This window comes from Pleurodeles waltl, chromosome 4_2, assembly GCF_031143425.1.
Source record: "Pleurodeles waltl isolate 20211129_DDA chromosome 4_2, aPleWal1.hap1.20221129, whole genome shotgun sequence".
In the NCBI taxonomy this organism is placed as follows: domain Eukaryota; kingdom Metazoa; phylum Chordata; class Amphibia; order Caudata; family Salamandridae; genus Pleurodeles; species Pleurodeles waltl.
Genome location: NC_090443.1, coordinates 408,337,992 through 408,350,206, shown reverse-complemented (window position 1 = coordinate 408,350,206; position 12,215 = coordinate 408,337,992). Strand labels below are relative to the sequence as shown.

At 40.7% G+C, this 12,215-nt stretch overlaps 1 protein-coding gene across 1 annotated transcript in view; it reads left to right on the top strand.

Moving 5' to 3' along the window:
• Positions 1-11,873, top strand: part of CENPL (centromere protein L) — a 43,774-nt gene extending 31,901 nt beyond the window's left edge. Inside the window, exon 5 of the mRNA XM_069231583.1 lies at positions 11,052-11,873. Coding sequence (XP_069087684.1) covers positions 11,052-11,126 — 75 coding nt within the window. The 3' untranslated portion in view covers positions 11,127-11,873. The remainder of the gene's footprint in view (positions 1-11,051) is intronic.
• Positions 11,874-12,215: the final 342 nt, after the last annotated feature.

Genomic DNA, 12,215 nt, shown 5'->3' with positions numbered 1-12,215 from the left:
ACTGGAGTGAGTGGGGTTTGAGAGGGTTTCCTTTTTTTTGCTCCTATATTTTAGGGTTCCTGGGTTGCAAAGTGTCATTGGTTCAGTGGTGAGGTGCTGCACTGGGCTAGAGTGACTGTCCAAAAGGTGTGAGGTCCTGCGAGGTACATTTTGCATTGGGGGTGGGTGCTAAGCCAAAAAGTGGGAAGAGAATGGAGCTGGTTTCAACTGGGCAAATTCAGCTCATCCGAGGAAAGGAGGTTCTATGGCTTTGAGTTACAAATGGAACAAAATCCTTTACATATATCGAAGTAAATGCCTGCCATTAGTGCAGCGCTTCTCTGAGAAATGTCATTAGTATTTCAAAGCAGCTATTTTTTTTACAGCACAATGTAGAAAGAAAACACAATATAAAATGAAGAGGGACATCATTAAGTGCATAAGTGGGCAGCCCGGTTAATCAACAGAGGAAGGGTGGTCGGTTGGAAATGCTTACGGAGTTATCAAGGCCTACTGCTTAGCTGTCTTTCTCTGACTTCAATCAAGCAGTCTCCCGAACTGCGCTGAATTGCAGTCATATATGCCTTACAATTTTGTGCTTTCTGTTCCTTTTTCTCATCAGGTCAGGCAGTTGTAGTCTGACAGTTTTACACATGTTTTGCTTTTCACTAATGACCGAGCAGACAAAAATCTCTGGAATGCACTTCTTAGTCCAAAGAAGACGTTTATTATTTCACTACACGAGGTTCCTAAAAGGAGATTAGCATGTTGAAAGCACACGATTGGAAAATAGTCACAACAATGAAATGAAAACATGCACAGCTGATTCTCCACTGCAATATACACAACAAATATATGTATCTATATTGTAAGGCAAAGCAAATAATGAATAAAAAATGCATCACCGTAGGGCCTGTCGGGTGCTTCATCTTTCTCATGCCAGCAAGCAGATGACCCCGTTCGGCTGCGAATGAGAGATATCTCTACCCTCACGGCAAATCTATATCAGGCATCTGACATCTGAATCCTGATTGAGGCCACTGAATCTCTCTGTCCACTGGGTCTGTTTTATATCTTAAAAAAACAAAGGAGCTTTCTGAAAAAAAAATTTTTTTTGCGAATCAAACATGCTGGCTAGTTTTAGGTATGCTTTGAAAATAACATGTTGGGGTTTGGCCACAATCCCAAGATGTCAAGTCAAAGCAAGACTGTTCCCAGCCGTCTGAGTACATCCTCATCAACCTAGTGTCCTAGGATAGCAAGTTGGTATAGAATTAGGTAGAAACATCATGAGTCCTAATCATGCAAAGGTACACAGTCCACCTGTAATGTTTGCTGGAATATAAATAAAAGTGAGGTTCCCATACAAGAATAGACAACCAACCGGCAACTTAAACATGCTTAATGAGACTGGCAGCAGTCATCAGATGATAACAAGCCATGTATTAGTTCGAGGAAAAATGTAATCAAACAGGTTGACAGAACATCTGTGGTACTCTTCATTGTTCCCATGCAGAACTTTGATCTGTGAACTACAATTAGCGCTAAATGGATCCATAGGTTTTGTACTTTTAAAGCAGCAGGAGGGTTGCACAATGGTTGATCAATCAAGTTCAAGCTGGGGGTGCTGTCCCTCTCCTCACCCCCACACACAAACGCCTGAAGGGAGACCGCACACTCCTGGTCAGTGGCAAGTCGTCGTATGATCTGTAAAAGAAACCAGTATGATTTTTCTTGCAAATAACATTTGTCATCTGAAATGTGCTCCCATTTTTCCTTTCCTTGTTTTAGAATCAGCAGGAAATGATAGAGGCCCTTGGCTATAATTTCTGCAGGTTCTGGAGGGACATTTGGGGATTCAACCCACACCTTAGCACTGGGGTTTTTATCAGCTGAACCACAACATCCCTTTCCTTGCACTGTTAGAAGTGCTGGGGCAATCCCCTTCCCCACCAGTCCTCTATACACCTAACTTATGACAAGTTGGACAATTCTGTCTCCAATCTGTATGAATAAATCAGCTTCTCTGCTATTTAACAGAATAGCTTTGATTTTCTCTCTCTCCTGGTAACTTTCCTCTCCCCAATTGGCCTTTGACTTTGTGGGACAGATCTCTGTTGTGTATGCTGACATTGCAAAACCACAGTTTTTATCAAATCTAGAGGAATGTGCATCCCTCTAATCTCTGCCCACCTGTAAGTGTTTTTTTTCTCCCAGGTGTCCACATTTCTGAGGCGCCCGCTTAGCCATCCCCACCAAGCCAGAATTCTGGGTTGCCACTTCTGCCTCTGAAAATTTTGGCTTTGTCGTCTGCAAGGGAATTGAACCAGCGTTCTAGTGAGTCAATGGGACAATGAACATCTATGACTTTACTCTGTTCTAACATTTCCCAAATTTCCTGCCTCAACTCTTTGCCCCACACCTCCTTTGAGTAGAATAAAACCGTTATGTGCATGCCATGTGGGAAGCCAAGTGGCTAAACCCATTGGCAGTGGACCAAGAATCGGTGTAAATGTGACCAGTCCCAGGCAGCTCTTGCTTTAGAGCCTGATACACAGCGACAACTCTGCATATCGGCTACTTTTTCCTTCTCCTGTGGTGGTCAACAACGTTTTAGTAACTGGATTGTATGACACTGCTTTCCAATGTCTTTTGGTACCCAAATATTTGAATGAACCATTAGGTAACCAAACATGCTTCCTATCCTCAAGGGACAAGGATTCAAATGGTGCACCCCATTTCACTGGTGACTCTTATCTGTGGTACCTCCTTCACCCTCTTCTCATCCTGAACAGGGGCTTGTGACACCTGTTCATGTAGGGCTGCAGTGCCTGCCTGTCCTACTTGAGCCCTGTTTTGTATGTACCATTTCCAGTGTTTGATACTAGCCTCTTGTGCATGCCCTATACAGTGAGATTTAGGTGAACTCATCACCCACTGCATGATTGGCATTTCAGGTCTCAGAATTACATTATGGCCTAGTGTTATTTGCTCAGTATCCACTAGAGCTCAAATAACCGGCCAAAAGCTGTTTTTCAAAAGGAGTATAAAGCTCCCCAAAGTCAGGTAGTTTTCTAGTCCAGAGCCCCAGGGGCACCCTCGTCCTCCCTTGTTTTTGCTAAATACTCCAATTTGCATATTGTCGCTGAACATTTACATGTAACTCGGTTTCTCCCTCTTGCACTGGCCCCAAGTCTAAAGCCTGTTGAATTATTTTATTTGCCAATTCGAAAGCATACTGCTGCCCTTTACCCCATTCAAACTCCTGTTTTTTTTTCTGGTTACTTTGTACCAAAGGGTTCAGATTTTACTCCGATGAGGGTCCTGCTGTTTCCAAAAATCAAACAATCCCATGAAACTCTGTGTCTCTTGCTTTGTGCGAGGAGTAGCAAACTCCAAAATCTTTTGTTTTACCTGTAACAATATCTCTGGACTCTTCTGGTTGTGGGGGGATATAGGGCTTGTAGGTTCATCAAGAACCCTAGGTACCCAGAGCCAATAAATGAGCTGCACCTTGCAATGGGTTTTCGTCCTATACCAGGTATATAGCAATTCATCTGCTGAAATATAAAGGGTGAAAAATGGGTATCAAGAAAACCTTTGTATTTCCAAAATGGGCACAAGATAAGGTGTTGAGAAGCAGTGGTTATTTGCACATCTCTGAATTCCGGGGTGCCCATACTAGCATGTGAATTACAGGGCATTTCTCAATTAGACGTCTTTTTTTTTTTTTTTTAAACACACACACACACACTTACATTTGGAAGGAAAAAATGTAGAGAAAGACAAGGTACAATAACACTTGTTTTGCTATTCTGTCCCTTCCCCCCTCTTCCCCCCCCCCCCCCAAAGTCTAAATCAGGCATCTGATGTGTGAATCCTGACTGAAGCCACTGACTCTCGCATGGTCTGTTTTATATCTTAAAAAAACAAAGGAGCGTTCTGGAAAAAACCCTCCTTTTGCGATTCAAACATGCTGGCTAGTTTAGGTATGCTTTGAAAATAACATGTTTTGGGTTTGGCCACAATCCCAAAATGTCAAAGCAAGGCCGTTCCGTGCCATCTGAATGCATCGTTATCAACCAAAGCCCTTGGTAAGTAAAAGCATGAAAACAAGACAGAATGTACAGTTTACAATGGGGAAAATCACTGGCAGTATTTAACATGGCAGTGTTGAATGCTACGATAAAGTCAATAGGCAGAATGAATCTAAGGCTACACTAATGTGACGGTGGGCAGCTAAGCCAAATGCAAAGTGGTGTAACACGAAGTCAGTGGTCAAAACACACATTTCAGTACAACATGTAACTCCCAGACCACTCCTGTTTGTTGCATGGAAGCTTGGCACTTTAGGGCCATAAGCCTAATGAATGTGCATATGCAACTAGGAATCCAGCAGAAGACCAATCCCCCTACCAACAGTTGATCAATTCTTTTAAACTCTTTAGTCCGGCCAGTTATAATTTTCAGGAATCTTCCAGCATCAAGAGTGTGATGTGCTCTTTCTGTAACATCCTTCCCCCTTTTTTTTTTTTGTTGAAAAAGAATGTTCTGAGCCTCAGGGTCATTTAAGTGAAATTTTCATGGTAGATATGAGGAGAATTGTGGATTTGTTGGCTTGATCTTGAAATTGCATATATGATTCCTTAATAGTAAGGGCCTGTATTTCATGTGATCTATTGGACTGACTCCCAGATATTCTGTGCTTCCATTAATAATAGTCAAAAATGCGTGCCTCCGTGTATTTTTAATATATTTATTTATTTGCATTTTCTAAAGACACAAAGGATATATTATGGCATATGTTTCAAGTCTTTGTATAGTAGCTTTAATAGCGGGTATAATTCAGTATCGGAGCTTAAGGTGCTCCATAATGGCCAGGTCCATATCTTCCAAGGCATTAAGCAGGCAAAAGGTTTCTTGTCACCCAAAAGTGATAATGCCAGCAAGGATCGTTGAAGCAGGCTTGGGCTACTTAAAAACACTGGGCTCTCCATCTCAGCTAGAGGTGAATGGGGGGGAGGGGTATCAGTGAGCCCAGCATAATGCTTTGTCATAATCCTTGTTTATTCCAGTTTATCTGCTATTTCTTTTTGGATGCAGGTTGCAGAAGTGCGATGTCAGTGCATTTATTCTGGGGAGGGAGGAGGGAGAGTGGAATGGAGGTTGCTATTCTGAGGCAAGATACTTCTATCAAGGCCCCCCTACCAGGAGCTCCCAAACTCAAATTATTTGCGGACAATAAGCTATTGTCTTGCTGCAGAGCCCCAGAACATTGTGCGGGCTTACAGGCAAATCAGGCTTTTTCTGACCTGGGAGGATGTAGGGTCAACCATACCAAGTCCGAGGCACTTTTGTTAAATAGCAGCGAGTCAGTATTGCCTTTGGAGATGCAGGGTAATTTTGGGGCTTTTCACCCTACTAGGTGCCTGGGTGTATATGTTTCTCACTATTTGGCAGGTATCTATTCACTAAATTATCGGTCCCCTCCTTGAGAAAGCCCAAGCTACTCTAAACAATTGGCAAATAATTCCATTGACCGTGATTGGTCGTATCTCACTGGTCAAAATGATGATACTCCCAATGTTTCTTTTTATCTTCACTAATGTAATTATCAAAGTTTCCCTTTTTTTTTTTAAGGACATCAGTCAGATGCTCCTTCAGTTTATATGGGCTAATAAATAACCTTAGCGCAAGCTTGAAACACTTGAGTTAACTGTCAAAGATGGTGGCCTAGCTTTACCACATTTCAAGAACTATTACGAGGCTGCATATCTGGAGTGGGCCATTACTGCTACTACTCCCGGGAAATCCGACAACAACTTTTATCTTAAGCAGATGCTGTTTGAGGCTAATTTCTAGGTTTCCCATTTCTTCAAAATTCCACGGCTTCCGGAGGGGTACTAGGTACAAATTCCCCTACTTTGTATGGTCCATAGGTGTTTAACTTCAACGGGCGTATCATTATTCTCGATTTCATGTTTTAATTTCACTGTGTGAACCAGAGGCATTGGGCCTCCGGATGCCTCTAAAAACTAAAGCGGAGTGGGAGAATTTGGGGTTTTCCAAGTTTGATGATTTTATGCTGGCTGGGAATGTTAAGACCTAGGAGCTACTTAAGGCTAGTAATCTAGCTATTCCCGAATCCTTAATTTTTTCCTATCTGCAAATTTGCCATTTTATCCATTCAATGCTCTAATCATCCCATAATTCAACGAGACACTCGCTTCCACAATCTCCCAAGCCCTCTTTGTATGGGGTCAGCTAGAAATGTGGAACTGGTATCGTATCCTCCAGCAAGAGCTTCAGGGCCAAAAATCATCCCTTTGGCTTCTAGCAGGATCAAGGCCGCACCTGGTGTAGGGTTGACTTTTACTGCTGGAAGCAGTATAAAACACACTCCTATAAAGCACTAAGGGGTGATATATATATATATATATATATATATATATATATATATATATATATATATATATAAAAAAAATTTTATTTTATTTTTATGGCTTAATGAAAATGGATGCTCTACTATACATCCCTCTTCTGTTAAAAAAAAAATGTTTCTCTCGCTTTCACAGGAATATTTTAGATGTCATCAGAGTGTGGGATACTGGTTGCATGTCTGTTTCATTTGTCCAGTTTTAGCTGGGTTTTAGGATAAGGTGTTCCAGTGGCTTAATAAGTGGCTCCAGGTGCTCCTAGTTCTGGACCCTTTGGGGGGCCATGTTAGGATTTCATAGTTGTCCAGGTCTGTTCATACTATCTAAGTAGTTCTTCTTTGTTTAATTGCAAGGTAATTGATCTTACGATAATGGACCACAAAACCTCTGTCATTTGCATGCTGGGAGCTCAAAATGAAATCAGTTCAGTTTAAGGAGCAACTTTATGCCAAACAAATTGGTGTGATTCAGAAGCATCAAGACATTTGGGGGAAAGCTGAAATATCTGTAGGGACAAGAAAGGTCTAAAGGGGTTCCACGATATGCTTAGCAGAACAAAGGAATACGCTGATCGTAAACATTTATTATGAATTATAAAATGAAATTTGGTATGTATTTAGTACAGATTGCATATGTTGGAATGCTCGTAATTGATTTTCTATTTTTCTGGTGAATAATGTTTTTATGCACTTCAGTGTGTTATTTGTCCACCTGCATATATACTAAATACAAATTTGAAAAGAATTGTTTTCTGTAGTATATAGGATGGCTCCCAGAATTTTGATCATTCTACATGATTGGAGTTTAAATTTGACCCCCTGGAGGGGTAGCGCTTATGTTTTGCAAAGCCACAGATAAACCTTTGTAGGATTTCTGTCTGTTTGACAAGAAGGAGCTTTACCTAGCCAGTTGTTGTTATGGTGACTTTTCCTTCTCAGATACGTGGCCACTTGTGGCAGATGTTTTTTCTAAAAATAACGGGAGGCGTTGAGGCCAAATGGGAGAGCTTTGAGCTAACAATGATGGCCTGCTACTTTAAATCATTAATATTTACAATGGTTTGAATATATGGGGGTCATGGAAATAAGCATCTTGGAGATCCAATGGTTTCATGTAGTCTCTGTGATGCTGAAGGATGTTGTGACCATGGTGAAGAAAAAGGATAACTGGGATAACATTTTGTTGTAGCTAATTGATTATAATGAATTGTACAGGTATAACAATATTTTCCTTGTGTCATCTTATAGATAATATTATACAGTTGTTACTAAGAACATTTATTGTACCATAATTCTGGCAAGATGATAAAGAATTCTTGTGAAATAAAAGGGAAAGGATGATGGAAATGAATGGAAAATAGGAGGGAGAAGAAGCCAGGTAAAGAAATGGTTTAGCATATCCTTAGTACTTGGAGTTTTGTGCAAAGCTATTGTAAAGAATATTGGGTTATTTCATTTGGAAAACTACTACTTCCAGGAACCATCCCAACCCTTGTTAGGGTGAATCCCCAGTCACTAAATCAACCTGAGCTCAACCCCCTGGTAGCTATGTCACAGAGGAGACCGGTTTAACTTGGAGGCAATGTTTAATGTTATTACTGTTTTGCGTCTGCTTAAATGAAGTAAAAATAACTTTTTTGTGATCAAGCTTCTCCTTGTAGACCCATTCTAGAAAAAGGCAATGTATATATCCCAGTGGATAAAATGAACAAACCCGAAATTGCTCAGCAGAAGATTACTGTTCTACTCTGCACTTAATTTATATATCTTGTTAAATCTACTCAAGAATCAATGTACTGCAAAAGAAAAGCACACTTTGAAAATGCATGTTTTTGATTTCCGTACAGTGCACTTTACATTAAAATTTGACTTATTTGAACGGACATTGCTGCTTAACATATTTGCCCAAGAAGCACTAATCTCTTAAAACCATAACACATACCCACATTCTCCTCAAACAATGTACATTAAACTGATGATGCTCAATTCTTTCTACTAAAGTCAATTGATAAATTTAATTAATATAAAATACTAAATGAGTGACATGCGTAATATGGGCTTATATTGCCATCCTTGGGTTCAGGTGACCTAAACCAATCTGCCTTAAACTTTGTGGTTTATAGGTTTCTCCAGGATCTCTCCCCCCCCCCCCCCCCCCCCCCCCCCCCCCCATGGCGACATAGATCCAAATTACATCTTACTTTGTATGTATTTAGGTGGGGAGTGCCTCTTTATGTATGGTTGTTATTTACCTCTGGAAGTGCATTTTTTTTTTGTTTTCTTAATAACTTTGGTGCTATTTAAATCTGCATAAAACATTTCCATAAAAATATATATATATATCCATTTTGAGTTCCTCAGTGACGGGCTTTTTGCAGAGCCATCAAACTGGCAGGAAAACCAGGGTGAGATGTCACAAAGGTGACTCTTTCAATTTTACCACCTATACGATTCTTCTCTATACAAAGTGTGAACTGAATTACACAAAATTTAGCATGTAGGTAGAACTTTACTGACCAAAATGCCTTTGCATTTGATATGATGTAAATATTTTTAGTAGCTTTTGAGAAATTGGCATTTTAAAAGTATTCTGTTCTGGGCTTTGAGGCTACATTTTAGAGATATGGCTGTTAAACTACAGATCATCTGGATTTGCCAATCAAATAAAAAGCGCTCCACTGAGGGAGGAAGCATTTTTCTCTTGTCCATTGATCATTTGTGAATCTTCTGCACTCTGATTGGTTGGATGTCACAGAAGTTAATGTGGCGGCTGCTATTACCCAGCACTGTAAGGAATAAGGGGGTCAGGGTAAGCTTACGCTAACTCCTCAGACTGATGTTATTGTGAGGAGAGAGGTGCAGAGCCCCCTTGGCATTAAAATTAATACGAAAAATATTTTTTTATTCTGTGAGCCACAAACCTATGCGGATTCATGAATTCTAGACCCCCCTCACCATCCGATAAATCTACCCAGGATTTCAAGGTTCAAAAATACTGCAAAAAGCAGAATGTTTAAATGAATATGGGGTCTCTACAGTTGCGCTTAGTAACTCCTTCTGTGCTTGGCCTTTGGCAATGTACAGCAGTATTTGGTGAGAGGGCCTGGCAATAGGCTAGACCTTATGGCCAGTTCCTGTTATTCATGGGCCGTACCCTGTGAGGGTTGGCTGTCCATGGTGGGTTGTGCCCTGGGTCTTGGCCATAGGCCATGGCTTACCACCACTCTTATGGCTAGAGGCTGTTTGCTGCAGTGGTTGAGCACTTGTGGCATGTTGACATAGGGCCTCATCTTGGCCTAGGCCCTACTCCCAACCCATCCTGCACATGGCCCATAGATGTGTACAGTGAGGTTTTGGTGCATGCAGCTGGTTGGAGGCCCTGCCTGCAGTAGGTTGGATGTAGGCCGGTCAAATAGGGGCCCTGAGAATTAGGGGCCCAATGAAGAGTCTGTCAAGTCAAACTGCCTTGTTCTGTGTAAATTGCAGCGTTTAACTGGTACTTAAACATCAGGTGCTTTATAGTAAGTGGATTGAGAAACCAATATGATTAACTTTAATCTTTTTTTTTTTTTTTTAAATATAAACCATCTCAGTTTGTAAAAACCTTGTGGGGTTACACTTTCCAATTTGACTCCAGGTTCTCCTGTAATTGAAACCTCCATCTTGGTTGAGAGAAGCTCACAGAAATCTCTGTCAGCAGCCGCAAACAACCAGTTACAGAAGTTCTTTTGAGCAAGAAACGTCTCCCCACTTAGTAGCATGATCTTATGGTATGCGTATGTTATTGCCTCAGCACCAAAACACCTAATGAACTTGGCCAAAGGAGCTACATACATATTAAGCAAGGTAAGACTCGGGAGCCCTGAAGGACTCCCCAGTTAAGTTTACAAATTAAGTAAAAGAGCCATAACTGATTGAAGGTGCTATTTGGAACATCCACATTCCAAATGTAGTCTTTGCTCTTTACGCTTTGTGAAGATTGAGTAGAGTTAGTCAGCTTATCAGTAACTCAGCAAACAATTGTGTACTACCTAAGGAAAACAAAAGCTGAAACATTGTAGAGGAAATATATTTTTGTTTTTTGGGTGTCCATCTGCTTGAGTCACTTTTTTCATGGATATTAATTTTCGTTCTGACTCGTATCCTTTGGGGTCCAGATTTTTGCTCTGCCTGGCTGTTTTCTTTTTGGCTTTCATTTTTATATATAGACTATATGCAGCTGTACACAGTTTATTATCCTTTATTAACCAGTTATGCACAGTTCCTGTAGTGGAGTATTGCTGAAAAAGCAGCAGAAACACCTCTGAATATGGACAGTCACTCGGACTGTCACTAGGCCGACACCTTCTAATGCCGGGGAATTTAAGGACCCCGGAGGTGGTGATTTTATACCATAGGCTCTTAATTCAAAATAAATAGTAATGCTTCCTGCAGGCAAAACAGCTGATCAGATGTCTTAAGTTCAGCACGGCTGGTGTTTAATGTGAAAGGCAAAGTCCCCCACCCCCACTTGCATATCAATCAATGAACAATGGTGATTTCGGAAACTGTAATCTACAGCAGTAGCTGTCCGGACTTTGCATTTCTTTCCAAGACTACATGCATCTTTCTCCTAACATTTTGTTCTCTCTTTCAGTTCCTGTGTAGCGATCATCTCACCCGGGTCTTGGCTTTACTGACGGAGCTGGCCATCAATCAAATACAGTATTAACCACTGGGATGTTGCAACACCAGCATTTTCTTTGAGAGGCGCAAGTGAAGTTTAGCTTCTCAGTGACGCACCCTTCTGTCATCGCTTATTAGTCCATAACTGGCACTTTGAGCTGTGGATACCAGGCTAAAATGCAAGAATATAACCGAATTCTTGTGGTTGATCACATATCTCAGCCATTTCAGAGGTTCAAGATACTTCATCTTGGAGTCTGTTCGCAAATTTGCTTTTTATACTGCTGCATAACGTGCATGGCTGCCCAATCCGCTGTTTGAATTAACGAAACATCATAGGTGGCGTTACCTTCAACTTCCAAATGCACTGTGCACAGAATGTTTCTCTGTGTGAACGAAGTTTCGATCTGCTCATCAGCTGGAATCTGGTATTCATTGCAATTTGTCACTCTCAGTCCTCTGTACCATGAAGATCTGCAAAGGACAGAGTCTTGAGCTGTTTTGAACTAAAAAAAAGTTGCTGTGTTCGAGCCTATCACCGTGGAGGCCTGGTGAATTTTGCCTTGTTTAGTAACTTAAGCTTCACGTGGATCACCAGTATGTAGACAGTATCTTAAATTATGTTTTTAGGTTACAGAAGGAAATTCCACACAGTGGTACAAAACGTCTGCAACAAATGAAAGATGAGACTTTTTTTGGACATCTTTTCTGTAAATTTCTGAAATATTGTATTGCTTTAAAATGAGGCACTTTAAATTGTTTTACCTGTAAATAAAACGTGTTTGTATGTTTAGCGCTGTTAGCTTTTAATTATCAAAATTTGACAAATATCTCTCTTTTTTTGAGTGGACCAAGAGTATGAAATTAAAGAATGATCTGGTTAGAAAGCTCACTGATCCAAGTGGATACATTTGAGTCTACGGTAAATGTGAATACTTGTGCGCGAGCGCTGACCATGCTTTAAAATGGATTGGGACCACTTTAAGAATGGGTCCACAGACTAGGCAGCCTCATGTTTTAATAGAGAAGGCCGATTTTGAACAAGATTAGTGAGTGACTTGTAAGGAAGGAAATGAGGCTGTGTACGTTTGATGTGAGAACTAACATTGGTGATATAGAAATATATAATTGTGAA